The sequence below is a fragment of the Hippopotamus amphibius genome, chromosome 3 (assembly GCF_030028045.1).
Source record: "Hippopotamus amphibius kiboko isolate mHipAmp2 chromosome 3, mHipAmp2.hap2, whole genome shotgun sequence".
In the NCBI taxonomy this organism is placed as follows: Eukaryota; Metazoa; Chordata; class Mammalia; order Artiodactyla; family Hippopotamidae; genus Hippopotamus; species Hippopotamus amphibius.
The window spans coordinates 30153583-30171641 of record NC_080188.1 but is presented as its reverse complement, the minus strand read 5'-3'; the positions used below and the strand labels follow the sequence as shown (position 1 = coordinate 30171641).

Here is an 18059-nt window from a genome sequence, read left to right as displayed (position 1 = left end):
GGGCTACTCTTTGTTGCAGTGCGCAGGCTTCTCATTGCAGTAGCTTCTCTCGTTGGGGAGCATGGGCTCTAGCCGTGTGGCCTTCAGTAGTGGCAGCTTGTGGGCTCAGTAGTTGTGGCTCCAAGGCTCTAGAGCACAGGCTCAGTAGTTGTGGCACACGGGCTTAGTTGCTCCTCGGCATGTGGGATCTTCCTGGACCAGGGCTCGAACCCGTGTCCCCTGCATTGGCAGGCAGGCAGATTCTTAACCACTGAGCCACCAGAGAAGCCCTAGAGGCTGTTTTCTAAGGAGACACTCATATATCTAAATTTATTATTCTTTGAGTTAAGAGACACATGATATCACTAGATTTTTTAAAAATCATTTTGTATTTTGCAGCATATCTAGATGGGCCATAAGAGGAAGTTTCAGGGACTTATTTCCAGATTTTTGGGGGGTGACCTGCATGACTTGAAGCGGAAAAGTGAGAAAAGATGTATCAGTGTTCACACACTACTTTTTCTCTCATCCAACTCCCAACCATAGGCTTAATGATCAATAACAGTGCAACACAGTGATACCTAGCTGTGTGTAGTATTGGGCAAGTGACAGTCTCTTAGCATCTCATTTGCTTTATACGTGAGAATAACAATTCCCATCCTGTATATGTCAAGTTGTGTTTTAAAGACAAAGTGTGGATTATGTATATGAATGTGTTTTATAATTTATTGAAACACTACATAAATATGAGCCATTTAATATTATTAATAAATATCCCAACAATTTGCATTGGGCAGACAAACAAACAGAACAATGCAGGCCTCTGAAGTGCTAGGAAGGATGTTCAGAGAAGCTGTTTCAGACTCCAGCTGTATCCCTAAACTACAACCAACCCTGTTAAATGCGTGCTGTTGTTCAAAGGGTGAGGATCTTAGTGGCCCCGAACAATCCTTTATGACACCCGAATTTGCAGTAACTGCAGTTGTAAATCAAGCTTTACAGGTCACACATTTTTTAATGCTACTATTGTTAACTAATTGCTCTGTATGGGGCACTGTGCCAAGAGCTTTACCTACGTATAATCCTTCCAAGAATTCTGCATTGATGCTGTCATCCCGGATTTAAGACTGCAGGAACTGACGTTTAGAGAGGTTAGGTAACCAGCACAAGGTCACACAGCTAATAAAGAGGAGAACTGGAATTTGCACTGCTCTAAAGTTGCAGGCTGCTCAACTCCGCAGCGGCGCCGCCCCCCTCCCCCCGTTTCAGCTTCTCATTATTTCCCATGTGTATTTATTAAGTAATCAATTGTTCCTGGTGCAACTGTGCTGAATTCTGTGCAAAGTAGGTTTTGCCCCTGCTTGTCCAATTGGACTCCTCCTCACCACACCCCGCTGGCTGCGAACCACAAGAGCCCTGCCCTGCTTCTGTGCTCAGATGCTTTGAAAAACCTGATCCTGGGGTACGCAGTCAGCAGCTTGGAAGGGTGGGAACTCAGATTAGGTGCACCATGCACGGCTTCTTCCCCTCCAAACTCCCATTGTTTGTGAGCAATCACAGGGTTTTCAAACTAGCCAATAATGAGGACCATTCAGTGAGGTTCACCGCTTTGGCATGTAGATTCAGACTTTGCTGCAAGCTGGGAAGAATAATCCTTCTGGCACTGCCCTAGTTAGTCTCAGTCATAGAATTTAAGCAAATACTGAGAATTTTGTATCTGGACTCACAGCGGAAGCTTTAATCAGTGCCTATATACACTTCTTTCCAGAATGTTTTACTTTCAGGAGCCAAGTTTTTGTCATGAGAGAAATCAAGAGATTCCAACAGAGTGTCAATGGGCCACAGAAGGGATTCTATTTGGGGTAGTTGTGTTGCAGGAAGGGGGACCCCTTCCAGAGCCCAAGAGTGGGCTCTTGTCTAACACTCAGAAATGAATTGTCTGAGGAGACACGTGTGCTGACAAAGCAAGAGACATTATTGGGAAGGGTAGCCCAGGGGGAGAGCAGCAGGGTAAGGGAAGCCAGGAGGACGGCTCTGCCACGTGGCTTGCAGTCTCGGGTTTTATGGTAATGGGGTTACTTTCCAGGTTGTCTCTGGCTAATCATTCTGACTCAGGGTCCTCCCTGGTGGCGCACACAACACTTAGCCAAGATGGATTCCAGTGAGAAGGATTCTAGGAGGTTGGTAGGACATGTGGACTGGAGTCTCTTCTCTCCTTTTGACCTTTCCCGAATTATTCCAGTTGGTGGTTGGTGGTAGCTTGTTAGTTCTGCATTCCTTACCAGGACCTCCTGTTGTAAGATAACTCATGCAAGTGGTTACTATGGTGCCTGGCCAGGGAGGGCAGTTTTGGTCAATGGTTCCCCTAACAGTTGGACTATCCTTGTGATCCTAACATTTAAGGTTCTCTCTTCTACGCAAATGTTGATAAACCAGAAGCATGGCCTGTATATCTTCTTGTTTCCATTAGGCTTCCAATGCGCTGGAGGAGCTTTGCTTCACAATTATGGGGACTCTACCAAAGCCCCAGGTAAGGTTCAAATAGTGTTTAATTTGTAGGCAAAAAAAAATTGCTCAGTGATGTCTTGGAATTCCTCCTGGAAGAAGATATACCCAATTTAGGAAGCTAGGAGCTAGAAGAACATACATTGATTTTGAATAAGAAATACTTCTGCTTCTTTGATGCCTGAGAATTTAGGGTCATAGTAATGGAGTTTGCAATCAACTAATTGGAAAATTGTATGTCCCCTTCAAGTATAAGATGTGTTCTAGTTCTGATGAGAGAAATCTGGGGTCGTTTGGGCTTTCTCTCTCCCTGAATCATACTACAGTTGGAGAACAGATGCATTTTTCTAAGCTCAGAGGTTAGGACAATGTACTTTGTCAGAGAGGACGTTAAGAATGCAAGAAAAGCAAACTATATTGTCAATGTTGGTTTGAAATTATATTCTTACTGTGATGTCTTGGTTTCTTATTAAAATTATTATTTGATTCTTGTGGGAGAACTTTTTGTCCCAAAGTGAGGCAATAAGAACTTGAAAAATGACATAAGATACCATACCTCAGTTTATGTTCTGTATCTTATAGGCGAACTAATTTTAAAATTGCTTTATTAAGGATAAGAGCCTCAGGTTTAGAATATATTTTCCATTAGCAGTTTAACCTATGATCACTGGTTTGATCTGACTTCTGTACCTTTCACATATGGTAATTCAAAGAAAACTTCATATTTTGAAAGCAAAAATGTTTTTCTGAAACTAAATAAGTGTTTACAACTGTATGTTTTCCAACGTTTCTAATAGTGACATTTCCAAAACACTTAATTGATTTTTTTCCTAATTAGAGAGGAAATAAATGACAATGGTGTTTATCCATGAGTTTCTTTATATTAAAAGCAAATGAGAAAAAAAAGAACAACAAAAAAGGAATGCTATGTCTCGTTCTTAAAGACAGATTTTTGGAGGGAGAGAGGACTATAAAACTTTATGGAAGAAAGAAAAAATAACCGATAATCTTATTATTTTGTGATAACTACAAATGTTTTGATGTGATTCCGTCTAGTCTTTTTCCTCTGAATTTTCTATCATGTGATCATATCAACATTTCCTATTCCACCACTACTGAATGTTTGGGATGTTTCTAATTTTTTTACTCTTATGAATAATGCTGCAGTAAAAAAAAAAGTTTTTAATTAATTGCCATTTATTTTTAGAGTAATGTATGTTTAACCAATTTCAGTCTTATATTTTATGTATAACATATGTGTCATATGTTTTAAATTATATGATATGATCTTATAATAAATTATAAATTTATACTATACATTTATAATATATTATACATACTTATGATTTTCTAATATAATGATATTTGTATATCTCTCTGAATTCAACAGGAAACAGATGAAAAAGATAATACCAAAAGGGTAAGGTGATTTCCATAAATATACACATTAAAAAATAATACAGGAAACCACTATAGTAAAGCTTACTATTTTTTTAACAGTTCTTATTTCATTATTCGAAGACACGAAAGTTGGGCAATTCAAATGTTGTGGTAAGTTGTAGAATTACTTCTTATTAGTAATCACTAGTATTTAAAAAAACAAACAAACCTGGTTTTGCAGTTTATCTTATAGAGTAGATCAAAATTCATTTATTTTTCTTTAGAAGTTTACACATGGGTGAACAAATGGAATTCAACATTTATTATACATTTATCTTATATCTCAATAACTACAAGTGCATTAAATTCATTTATTTATTCATTCAACAGTTATTTACTGGGTATCTACTATGTGCCAAGCACAGTTCTAGGTACTAGGAATATGGCAGTAAATGTCATGGAACTTACATTTTAGAGGCAAAAAAGCAAATGATTAAGTAAAACATATCATTTTAGATGGTGATTAGCTCAAGGGAAAAATAGACTTATGCAGAGTCATTTTAAGAATTATTTTAAAGGATGATTGTCAAAAATGTATTTACGTAAATATAACTAGAAATATCCACTTCAATTCCTAAGAGCTCCTTATTTGTAACTAGGCCCTTAATTTGAGAATTTTCTCTTTAAGATTAGCCAGATAACATTAACTTGAATTCATTTCACTTCTAAATTGTGTGGTTTTAGTGGTAGTTTTTCTTTTTTTGTACGCATGGATTTTTAAAATGCTAACCAACCTATTCTGGTGTTTCAATCTAGAATTGATTGAATACTTAATAATTCCTTGACTGTAATATTCTTTCTAAGCTTGTGACTCACTGCTATGGACCAATTTATGGAATGAGGAGCATGATGTATTTTAAACATGTGTTTGCCTGTGGGAAAGTAACTGTAACCATAAACTCAGTTATAAATGTTCATCCCATTGAATATTCTTACATGTGAGGAGTTGAAAGTTAGCTTACACTGGCTTTAAACCAAATATAAGTTGAATTGATTAACAAATAACCATCATACGGGGCTTAATCCGTTTGATGAATGAATTTAATATTTGTGCGAAGATTCAATTGAAGCCATGCCTTTAAAATGAAACCATATCAGGTAGCCATGTCTCAAATGTGCTTTCATTTTCTTCTGCTTGGCATCTTTACATCTTGAGAAAATGTACCTTAGTTACATTTTTCACTATCAACGACATGTTGCCATTTTTGTCTCCTGTTTTCTTGTTCCACATGTTCAATTTTAAATGAAATACATATTTTAGAAAGAAGATTACTAGATGTGTGTACAGTGTAATCTTCCAGATAAACATGTTCATGATGGAAAACTGATTCTCACAGACTTGGTTTCATGTGTCCCAAGTCATTTTAAGTCTGGAAACAGACAGATGGCTTTTTGCCTCTGAAAAACGCAAGCGGGTGTTTTCCTTGTTGGCTGTAGCTGCTGCAGCTCAGGCCCTCAAGGAAAGAGCTTCCTCAACAGAATGACCAAGATCCCAGCATTGAGCTGCCAACTTTTATTCTATCTCTTGGCTTATTCTCCACAGCTCTTTGAAATGCTCATGAAGGACTGTCTTAGGTCATATCTTTCTTGTTCTTTTTGGTCTGGAGCAAGGATGGTGGGTAAAAACAAAAACAAATAGGAAGCCGCGGGCTTTAGGCCCAATGCCGAGAAGCCTCTGTGCTCACCACGTGTGTGTGTTCGTGTCTCTCAGTCGTCTGTCCTGCATCCACTGCTGCAGCTCGTTCCGCAACTGCATGAGAGAAGAATGAAGAGGTTCAGAGTGGACGTATGTAACACCAACTGCATGCTCACTTCACCACTCTGTGTGGCCAGCCCTTTCTGTTCATTCCCCGTGGTGGTGGTTTATAAGATCTGCTTCTGGATAAGTCTCACGTAACCCCCAGGTAGCCTACAGAGGAGTCTCTGTTTGCAGCAGTGTTTTGACACTCAGGAAGAAGAGGACAATCCCCCTTCCCATTATATGTTCCTTCTAACCCAGGTTGTGGGCAGTGAGGAAAACTGGGGTTAGACTTCCTTCCAAGGGCCATGCCCCTCTCAGTGAGGAAACCTATTCATTCTTGGTTTAAGAAAGGACGTGGCAGTGTGCCTAGTCATTAGATAGAAATAGGAGAAAAGATCAACGACCACTAGATAGGAATAGGAGAGAAGGATTAAGACCTGCACACTCTGTGCAGATAGGCAGATGGCTGGAATGACAAGCTTTCTATCCAAGTATTAAAGCATTAGTAAGAATAAGGCTCATGAAGTATGATAAATATATCAGAAGTTAAATGTATGTATTTAGTTTTTCCCACAATTAACAAAAATATGGCCCCAAATCATTGTCTGTGTTTAAGATGAACATAACTAAGATGAACATAAATGAGTTAACACATTTTTAAACTAGAAATTGTGGCATTTTTATTGTCCTTTGAAAAAAATCCTGTTTTGATGATGAATGTTTCTTGGCATTATTTTTAAGTAATGCCTGTTAGCCTTACAGGATCTCATTTTATTCTTTTGACAACTCTATTGGTACTTAGCAAATATTGTTATCCCCAGTTTACAAAAGGGAAAACAACTCAGAATAGTTAAAAGAGTTTCCCAAGATCATAGTAGTCAGTGGGATTAGAGATTATAACAATCTCTTGACTTTCAGTCTAGGCAAATATTTTTTTTCACTATGCTGTTCCCTTTGTAGTCTAATCTTGAATACTTCTATTATTTTATTTTTAAATTTTTTCTAAATTTAAATGCCATATTAATTTTATTCTTCTACTACCAAAAGTTTTCAAATACTTTTTAAAACGCAAACGGTTCAGGCAAATAAATTCCTCAAAGTTTATTTTTATGATCGCTAATTCCTCCCTAAATTCTTCACATCATTGAACTAAGCTTCCATCAAGGAAGACAATACTGCTGCCAACTTTAATGAGAAATGTAAGAGGAACTGTAGTAGCCCCTTAAAATTTTAGAATTTCCAAGATGAAAAAAATCAAATCAATTGTCATCAAACTTTCTAGAAGTAATATATGCTTTTTTGAATTAACTTTTACTTTCTGAGGAGTCTTCCTGACTTATGAATAGTATAAGATTTCAATTCAAAGATCCAGTTTTTTAAAATACACTAGCGAATTGTTAATTTACTATAACACTTCAGTGTTATTATTTGAAAAATCAAAGCTACTCAGTATTGTGGCCAGTTTGGTACTTTGTCTAAATGTTCCACCTTGAGTGAGACTATATTTCCAGATAACTAGCTAAACGCATGAACTCTGACTTAGTAGTAATATCTTGTTGGACAGATGATAGCTCTTAAAACTATTTTGCAGCAATCCAATTTTCTTAGGAATCCATGAGAGAAAAGAATGTAAAACATGAATTTTAGAAAATTACAGTAAAGTATTAGCTTTGTTGGGCTTAAGTCACCTAATTTTAAACCATATTTTTGATAGTGAAATATTTTGGGTTCTTAAAGAAAATAAGGTTTCAGATTTTATTGCATTCAAGCACTTTTCTTAAGTTTTCTTTGCTAGACAGCCTCACTTCCATCCCCACATGTTTTTCAGCTCTACCTCCCAAATTCTTTTATATATTGTTCTATCTCCAGTGATAAGACTGAAAAGACCTATATGTTTGAGTTTGAAAATTTTAAATTTGGGCACATTTTAAGTTACTTTTTGTCCTACCTTTCTTTCTTTCTGTTTAATATAAGATACATAGCTATTCTTATAGAACCATATAAATATGTAGTTTCTACGTGTATATTTTTAATTAATTAATTAATTAATTGGCTGCGTTGGGTCTTCGTTGCTGCGCGTGGGCTTTCTCTAGTTGTTGCAAGTGGGGGCTATTCTTCGTTGTGGTGCATGGGCTTCTCATTGCGGTGGCTTCTCTTGTTGCGGAGCATGGGCTCTAGGCGTGCAGGCTTCGGTAGTTGCAGCACGCGGGCTTAGTAGTTGTGACTCATGGGCTTAGTTGCTTTCTAGACCAGGAATCAAACCTGTATCCCCTGCATTGGCTGGCGGATTCTTAACCACTGTGCCACCAGGGAAGTCCCAATGTGTATATTTTTAAATATTAAAAATTTCAGTCTTTAATTTAGGGGGATTTAATAATCAGGATGAGAATTAGGTGTAGAATGTTGAGAATTTAAGATACGTTTGTTGTAAACCAAGTATTTCAGAATTTTAATAGATGTCAGGGCCATTTCTTAGAATCTAAAAATGTGATTGTACTTATGGAATACTTGAAAAAGGTCTTGACAAATTTCATAGTAGTTGCTGTCCTGATACTTATAACTAGTTACTGAAAATAGGAAGCTACAAGAACCAACTTTATGGAAATCATAAAATGTTCAGTATTTTTCCCATTAACTTTAAAATGAAATGTTTTGAGAAAAGAAACACTTCAAAATATATCCACTGTGAATAATCAATTTGCTTCTATTTGGTTTTTTTTTTAGAACCATTTCTGTTAATATAATTACATTGGGAAAAATCTCTGAAATCTCATTGAATAAATATAGTTTACCAAAATTGTCCCTCAATTTCAATTTAAATTTCTATAGATATATTGTGTATTTTAGCTATGACACAATTCTGTTTTATATATTTGCCTCTTCGTGTGTTAGCACATACAATATGTATTGTAAAGAAAGAATTTCATTCTAACAAAATGTTGAAGGGAGATTTTAAATATAGTTAATTATCTATGAAATGTCCTCTGCCTACTTATTGATGAATATATGTACAACTGACAAATTTCCTGAAAATAGAATCCGATAGATAAATAAGGAAATTATCTTAAAATACAACACTGATGATACTGCTAGTGTCACTGAAAATCCTTCCAGTATAAATACAAAAATTACTTATTGATATGAATTATATACTTAAATCCTTGATTCCCTTGTTTTTTAATTATGATAGTTGAAAATAACTATACCCTCAAGGAGCATTTGCACGTATTTTACTGCTGTTTGATTTGTAATGCCCTCATTTTCTCTTCCAGGAAGAATTCCAGGGTCCTCTTGCAAGCCAAAGTAGAGGATACTTCTTATTCAGGGTATGCACATACTGTATTAAAAAAAAAAAATCAATCAATATCCACACTGAAAAATACTTTCACTGCGCATTTATTTACATTAACTTATAAGTATTGTTTTGAAGTTTATCGAAAGATATTTGACGACAAGTGTTATAGTCTGAGATTCACTTCTGCCACTACCTTATTGCTTTAATATTATGGCATCTCTGATCTCTTCTCTAACTCACTACTCGTGTTTGTAAATACCCCAAATGACATTCACCTATTTCACAGTTTAGTTGCATAACATTTCGTGTGCAGGAAACAAGTGTCTTAAAGATGTATTACTCCTTAAGTTCTAATAAAATATTTAGCTAAAGAAATATTAGCCAATGAAATATTTAGCTAAGGGATTTCAACTTTATTATAAAGTCTAAGGAGAGCTATATGGTAAGATTTGCATTTTGGAAACTAATTCTAAGAATAAATTGGAAGAGAATGGATCAAAGGAAGGAGGAAATTAACAGATAAGGAAGATATAGATAAGGAAGAAATAATAGCACTCATTGAGATCATTAGGCTGCTTTCTGTGAAAATTAACTTCTCTCCTTAGGTACATTGATTTCTTTCTCACTTATTATTTTCCAGCCACGCAATGGAAGAAGGTCAGAAGGTTACATTTAAAATGGTATGTGCATCACAATTCAACCCAGTTTGAAATTTTCTGTCATTTTCAGATTTCCACAAGTTAACCTATGCTCAGTTTATTTCTATTATTTGATTGCATGTGTACATTAATATTCTATATAAATACTGCAAATATAGAGGCTATGAGGACTTCATATGATGGAAAATGCTAGTACCTTAGGGCCAGATTTGCTTTGCCCGTGTCATGTGTTCCTCACACTGTGTCACAACAGTCATCATCAATTTTGCAAACATTGATGTAATCATCATTTACTGTGCAAGTAGAATGTGTCTTATTTTGGTAATCAGTGTCCACGATAGTGGGCCAGAACTTACAGGCTTAATGCATTTCTGTCTTCCAAATGACTTTTAAAGAATTCAAAGATTCTTTATAAGAGCTGTGATTTACCATTTCTAAGAACTAAGAAAATGTGGAAAGACATGAGAGCATAACTTCTACTTTGGGACTCCAAGAGTTTCCACCTCAATGCTAGAGATATAGTAGACACTTCGTAGCTATTGAATGGCCCTGCACATTTAATAAATATGTTAATCTTAATACCTTATTAGACTGTGAATTTTAAAATTAAATGCAAAATGCACATTAATAAATTTACACCACAGAAATAAAACTATATTCTACTAACTTTATGTAATCCTAAATACAGATTCTATGCTGAACATATTTTTGCAAATATTTGATTCTTATAATTTATCTCAACCCTTTAATACATATTTAGCTTAAGAATATAAAATTCTTAATATTTTCTCATAGAAACAAAAATCAAAACACATTATTTCTAACTTAAGATAACACCAAAATTATATAATATCTAGAAAATGAAGATTACAAAAACACTACATGTTAAAATTTATAGGATCTGACAAAACTGTATTTAGTGGAAAATTCAAGGTTTTAAACACTATCAAGCAAGTGAGAGTGATTGAATTAGGAATTTGTTAATAAGCTAAAAAGAACAACAAGGTGAACCTCAGGAAAGGAGAGGAAGAAAATTATAAAATGAAAGATGAGGAGTTCCTAGAAGGCTCACAGTGGTTAAGAATCCACCTACCAATGCAGGAGACACAGGTTCGATCCTTGTTCCAGGAAGATCCCACATGTCATGGAGAAACTAAACCCATAAGCCACAACTATCGAGCCCATGTGCTGCAACTACTGAAGCCCATGCACCTAGAGCCCCTGCTCCACAACAAGAGAAGCCACCACAGTAAGGAGCCCGTGCACCACAATAAAGAGTAGCCCCTGCTTGTCGCAACTGGAGAAAGCCCGTGTGCAGCAACAAAGACCCAACACAGCCAATAAATAAATAAATAAATAAATAAATAAATAAATTTATTTAAAAAATAAAAGATGAAATTAATTGATTATAAAATAGTAACATACAAGAATTGATAAATAAACCAAAAGTCTTATTTTTTATAAAAACTGAAATAAACTATCCTAATTTTCCTAGCCTAATCAATGAAAAAGGAAGAAACTATAAATATACAAAAATACAAATGAAAAGAGGGAAATTAAAACAGATATAGAAGAAATGGGAATCATATGAGTACTTTGCAAATCTCTGTGCCTATCATTTTGAAAACTGAAATAAATGGAGAGTATATAATAAAGTAGACACTACCAAAATTAACCTTAGAAAAAAGAAAAACCACTAAACATACTGATGGCCTTGGGGAAAAAATCGAGAATGTTATCTGGAAACTCTTCACTCAAGAGTATGAGACCAAGAATTTTGAATTTTTCTAGCCCAGAGAAGGAAGAAAAATTTCAAAATATTTTTTATGAAGTCAGCAAATACTAACCAAAACCTTACAAAATTAGTATAAGAAAAGAAACTGTAGGTCAATTCTGTTTATAAATATGAATGCAAACATTTAAACAAAATATTAGTAAATAGTAGTCAGCAATACATTGAAAGAATTATATGACCCCATGAAGTGACGTTCATCCCAGCAACTAAGATGGTTCAACATTAGGAAGTCTATGAAAATATTTTCACCATTAAAAGAAAAATTATACAATCAACTCAATACAGGCATACCTCCATTTTATTGCTTTATTGTGCCTAAAAAATATTTTTCTTTTTACAGTTTGAAGGTTTGTGGAGCAACCTTGTGTCGAGCAAGTCTATCAGTGCCATTTTTTCCAATAGCATTTGCTCACTTTGTGTCTTATGTCTCATTTTGGTAATTCTTACAATATTTCAAGCTTGTTCATTATCATTATATTTGTTATGGTGATCTGTGATCAGTGATCTTAGATATTATTATTGTAATTGTTTTGGGGTGTCATGATCCATGCCCATGTAAGATGGCACACAGATAAATGTGGTGTGTTCTGACTGCTCCACTGACCAGCCATTCCACTGTAACTCTTCCTCTCCTCAGGCCTCCATATTCCGGGAGACACAATAGTGTTTAAATCAGGCCAATTAATAATCCTACAATGGCCTCTAAGGTCTCAAGTGAAAGGAAGAGTTGCACACCTCTCATTTTAAATCAAAAGCTAGAAATGATTAAGCTTAGTGAGGAAGGCATGTCAAAAGCCAAGATAGACCAAAAGCTAGGCCTCTTGTAGCAAACAGCCAAATTGTGAATGCAAAAGAAAAGTTCTTGAAGGAAATTAAAAGTGCTACTCCAATGAACGTGGGAATGATAAGAAATTGAAATAGCCTTATTGCTGATATGGAGAACATTTCAGTAGTCTGGATAAGAGATCAGACCAGCCACCACATTCCCTTAAGCCAAAGCCTAATCCAAAGCAAGGTCCTAACTTTCCTCAATTCTGTGAAGACTGGGAGAGGTGAGGGAGCTGCAGAAGAACAGTTTGAAACTAGAAGAGGTTGTTTCATGAGGTTCAAGGAAAGAAGCTGTCTTCTTAGCATAAAAGTTCAAGTTGAAGCAGTAAGTGCTAATGCAGAAGCTGTAGTAAGATCCAGAAGATCTCGCTAAGATAATTAATGAAGGTGGCCACACTAAACAACAGATTTTCAACGTAGACAAAACAACCTTCTATTGAAAGAAGATGACACTAGGACTTTTGAAGCTAGAGGGAAGTCAGTGCCTGGCTTCAAAGCTTTGAAGGACAAGCTGACTCTTGTTAGGAGCTAGTGCAGCTGGTGACTGTAAGTTGAAGCCAATCCTCATTTACTGTTTGGAAAATCCTAGGGCCCTTACAAATTATGTTGAATCTACTCTGCCTGTGCTCTAAAAATGGAACAACAAAGGCTAAATGACAGCATATCTTATGCAACAAGGTTTATTGACTATTTTAAGCCCAGAGTTGAGACTTACTGCTCAGAAAAAAAGATTCCTTTCAAAATATTGCTGCTCATTGACGATGCATCTGGTCACTAAAGGACTCTGAAGGATATGCACAACGAGATTGTCTTCAAGCCTCCTAACATGACATCCCATGGATCAAGGAATAATTTCAAGTCTTATTATTTAAGAAATGCATTGTGTAAGGTGATAGCTACCATAGATAGTGATTCCTCCAATGGATCTAGGCAAAGTATAACACACAGAAAACCTTCTGGAAAGGGTTCATCATTCTAGATACCATTAAGAACATTTGTGATTCATGGGAAGAGGTTAAAATAATTTGGAATGGCTGATTCCAAACCTGAGGGTTTCAAGACTTCAGTGGAGAAAGTAACTGAAGATGTGGTAGAAATTACAAGAGAACTAGAATTAGAAGTGGAGCCTGAAGATGTGACTGAATTGCTATAATCTCATGATAAAACTTTAACAAATGAAGAGTTGCCTCTTATGGCTGAGCAAAGAAAGTGGTTTCTTGAGATGGACTCTACAGCTGGTGAAGATGCTATAAAAATTGTTGAAATGACAACAATTTTAATGACAGGGATTTAGAATATTGCATAAACTTAGTTAATAAAGCAGCAGCAGGGGGACTTCCCTGGCAATCCAATGGTTAAGACTCTGTGCTTCCACTGAAGGGGGCACGGGTCCCATCCCTGTTCTGGGAATGAAGATCCTGCAAGTTGCTTTTGGGGTATTTCTATTAATATCAGAAACAAAACAAAATGCTCTGTCCTCTTTTATATTGTGTAATTCATATGCATTAGCCAATTCAGTTAGATAAGAAGGAAATAAAAGATACGAATATTGGAAAAGTGAAGAAAAAATTTTATGTTCTCATGGGGTATAATTATAAACTTGAATTTTTAAACTATGTTTGGTACTAACTCATGTTTTGGCAAAGGCTTGCTATGTTGGCATCAAGAATTATGAGCAAACATATTCCTAATTTTTTCTTGTTTCAAGGAACTAAGAACAAAGAGTTAATGGAAAAGAAACTATATTTTAGAACACTACAAATATTGAGGCATTTATAAAATGTAAACAAAAAATAGTTTAATACTAAATGGGAAAAATGTCTGATTTTAACACCAAACTAAGTCTTAGAGTGTTCATAAATGTGAAATGGAATTTAATCCATGATTTGATCAGGTTACCAAAAAATTCTCTCTGAAATTGAGAAAAAATAGCTTTATTTGGATTGTTTCCAAGATTAGGGCCCACATATGCTAATTCACTTAGGATTTCATTTTGTGTTGTAAACAGAGAAACAGTTCAGTAATAATTTTCCTTTGTTTTTCCCAACTGATTATCTGAGATCATACTCTGTTCTGATGAGTTGTATTTATTTGGAACATGGTTAGATATAAAATAGGATAATTTAGTTGCAAATACACAAGGGATAACTGCAACATTTTATTCATAAATCTTATTGGCATCAATGAGCTTTAGGAAACCACTTTTATACAGGTAAATAATTTTTGTAAAACTCTGGAAAATGTTCTCATACAGAATAAGTTTCATCAAAGAGATATTAAATGAAATTAAAGATATGCAGATTGAAAATAGCTGAGAAATATCTCAGATGTCAATTTTATCATACATGACAAAATATTTATAGAAATGTCTGTGTAAAGGAAGTGTATATAAACTTGTATATATGCTTGCTATATTCATATATTCGTATATCCATTCATACTTGAATCTAAATTCAATTTTTTTTTTAACAGAATGCCACCTATTTTCTGCAGAAGCAACGCTATGGAATACAAAATGTACTGACATTTTTTTTCTTCTGAAAAACAATCCTTGTTAAGTTTAACAAGTTTGAGAATCCCTGTGTTGTAAACATTCTCAGTAAAAGTTGATTGAGATTATAAATGTTTAATTTGTTGAAAATTAAAAAAGCACCTTAAAATATTTTTTCTTAGTGTTGTAATGATAAATAGTGTGTAATGAAGATATAATAATTATGTTCCTTAGATCCTTGAAGCTGTTGATGGCACTCATATACAATGCTCTTTTGTTATTTTTATTAAAGGCACTTGGTAGAGTTGAGTTTTAATGAGCTATTTTAGTTTATTCTATTTGGATTTCATCAGTGACAAAATCACCAGCTCTTACAAAATACCAGAATGGCAAATAGCTAACAATCTTAGAATATGAATACCAACAAACTATACTAGTTGGAAGATTTGGCCATGATCCAACCAATAGTCCAACAAGCAGGTTCTGATTTATACACTGTAAAATAGATGTCTGATTGCTACAAACATATCAGGAGGCCAGCTTTTTCTACCAAGTAGTAGTATTGTTTATCTTTTTTTTAAAATTTTTCTTGGAGAGTATAGTTGATTTACAATGTTGTGTTAGTTTCTGCTGTACAGCAAAGTGAATCAGTTATACATATACATATATCCACTGCTCTTTTTTAGATCCTTTCCCCATATAGGTCATTACAGAGTATTGAGTAGAGTTCCCTGTGCTATACAGTAGGTTCTTATTAGTTATCTAGTTGTTTCACCCTGCAGCATCTGAAAGGCAACCAGCCTTGTCCCTTACCAGAAAAAAGACAGTCTTACTAGTAGAGAATCATGAACACAGTGGGTGAACTTTTTATATCAAATCAGTGTCTAGTGGGCACAATTAACCTCATATGGATGTTGAGATTATCTCCCTTCAGATTCCCCTGGGTTTTCCCTTCTGACCTGGCCTCTTGAATAACTGCCTACTCTATCAGCAGGTTGCTAGCTGATTAGAGAAAACTGGCACTCTGTGTGCGTAGGAGTAGGTCTTACATTCTTCAGACTATCAAGTCTTTGTCTTACAAATGATGACCACTGATTATAGCTTAAAATATGCTTTTCACTAGCAGAGTCCCTGAATTTCACTTCTTGTCAACCCATGTGAATAACATAAGAAAGAATGAGAACAAAAAGTATCTTCTTTAAGAAATGAATTGCCTTGGTGAGATGGGGACTTGAGACAGAGAGTGTTGCCAGAGATGTTCCAGGTCTTTACTCAAAACCTGCCATCCCCCACCTTTAGCAAGAGTTAACATGAATCTTTAAATTAAGGGGTCCAGAAATAAGAAAGGAAGCTACAAACAAACAAACAAACAAAAACCAGATGGAACCAGCTAGGACCAAGATGGTGTCATATCTAACCTCCAACAGACCCTGAATCTCATTATATGCTGATTTTACTACATTAGCATGTTAAACGACACACCTACTGGTGGCCAAGACTGGATATTAAGGACCAAAAAAGGATAAAAAGGGATGGCACCCCATTGTCTCAGAAAAAGCTTTGCCCCTTCCCCAGTAGACTAATGCATATGCTTCCCCATCATTAGTCTCTCTTCTCCTCCCTTTGTCTTTCCTCTTTAAAATTAAATCCCTCTCGCCACGTGGGCAAGAAGTTGATCTGTGAACTTAGTTCTTGCTTCTCTGTTCTTCAGCCACTGAATAAAACTTGTGCTGTGTTGATCTCAGCTTTGGCTTCATTATTTGCCCGCTCGAACCTGAATGGGTGAAGAACCCTCCCCCACCAAGGCAGAGAGCCATTGCACAGGTAGGGCCTGAGCAGAGTCCATAGGAATTAATTCAGTAACAAGGGCTCTAAAGCTCTAAATGTACAGGCAATGTTAGCTAGTGCTATGCACAGTAATTCAACTAGTCTAGATTTTGGACAGTCAGAATAAGAAAAGGAGTTGGCTGCTAATACAAGGAGCAGCTCCCAGGATCTTTTGGAAATCTGCAGAGACTTAGGCCACTTACATTTTGGGGGCCTCCCCTGATATTCAAAAGAAGAAGAAGAAGAAGAAAGAGAAGGAGTAGAAGGGGAAGGAGGAAGAAAGAGTGGAGAGGGGAGAGGAGGAGGAGGGGAATGAGAAAAAAGAAAATATAACAAAACATGATTACAGAAATTGATGTCTTAAAATATTTTATATTTAATACTAATATCTTACACACAAATAAAACAAAACATATAGGCTATTAGGAGTGTAGGATTTGTATTAAATGGGCACTGAGTGGTCCAACGCTGAGCCTGAGTTTAAAACTGTGTCACTAAAAACATTTTTTCTTCTTTCCCAAATCTTTTCACATCTTTGTGACTATGGGTATAACCTTATTTGGCAATAACCTCAAATGTTTTCCTCACGTTCCTGGAAGCTCCCAGTAAACATCCTTTCCTTAATCTAAATGCCAAGGAAAGAAACTGTCTAGGTTTCCTACCTAAAGACTGAGCTCCTGTCTCCAAAGGCAATGGGTTTTTGAGGTGGGGGTGGAGAGCCATTTGAGAATATGATGAAAGCTCTGGTCCTTAAATACCCCCCAAAATTTACATATACAACAAAATTATGTGTGCATCAGGGGCTGGGGCTAGGTATCCCCAAAGTCCATCCAAATATAGGCTATGGGTTCTGGGTTAACAGCTTCTCCTCTGAAGGGTTATCTCCCGAGGATTTTGTTACTTCTCCATGAAGACAGAACTCAGGGATTGAAGGGTGCCAGAAGCTCAGAAACCACCCATTACTTTGTTGGTGGTGGAGAGAAGGGTGGGAGGAATGCCAGCACCAGCATCGTGAACAGAAGAGGCAGGCACCCATTGGAATAAATGCCCGAGACCAGGTGCGTCAGTACCCTCAGCTACCTCCTTAGGCCACGCCTCCGCGTTGCCTGGCAACAGAGCTGCGCCAGCCGCCCGTGCTTCAGAGGCGCTTGTTCTCCGCTCTTCCTCCCTGTGGGCTGTGGGAACTGCTAAGACCTCGGCGGGTTCCCTTGCCTCTTTGAGGGGACCTTGGAGACAGGAGTTCCCCGCCAGGGGTTGGACGTCGCCGGCGCATGAGGGACGAGGCGGAACACTATGCAGGTGAGAGTTGTGGCCTCTGGCGGGGGTGCCCGGCTGGGCCTGAGGCTGAGCACGATGGGGAGGGCGGCGTACAGGAGTTAGGTTCTAACATTTGTTTTTTCAGTTAAAAGCTCAGTTTTGCGTCCGTCTCTGTCACGGTTGGAGAGAAATTCAGATTAACTCTAGGAGAACGCCATTTTTTTCAGCACTCAAGAAAGACT

At 36.4% G+C, this 18059-nt stretch overlaps 1 protein-coding gene across 4 annotated transcripts in view; it reads left to right on the top strand.

Annotated features, from left to right (window-relative positions):
• The window catches only part of NMU (neuromedin U), a 30701-nt gene extending 15902 nt beyond the window's left edge, over positions 1 to 14799 (top strand). For 2 of the 4 annotated variants that reach the window (XM_057728747.1, XM_057728746.1), the window contains 7 exons: positions 2450 to 2509; positions 3875 to 3904; positions 3985 to 4035; positions 5636 to 5710; positions 8938 to 8991; positions 9601 to 9640; positions 14715 to 14799. In XM_057728747.1, coding sequence (XP_057584730.1) covers positions 2450 to 2509; positions 3875 to 3904; positions 3985 to 4035; positions 5636 to 5710; positions 8938 to 8991; positions 9601 to 9636 — 306 coding nt within the window. In that variant the 3' untranslated portion in view covers positions 9637 to 9640; positions 14715 to 14799. The remainder of the gene's footprint in view (positions 1 to 2449; positions 2510 to 3874; positions 3905 to 3984; positions 4036 to 5635; positions 5711 to 8937; positions 8992 to 9600; positions 9641 to 14714) is intronic. The other 2 variants (XM_057728749.1, XM_057728750.1) reach the window with 2 other exon arrangements.
• The last annotated feature ends 3260 nt before the right edge of the window (positions 14800 to 18059 follow it).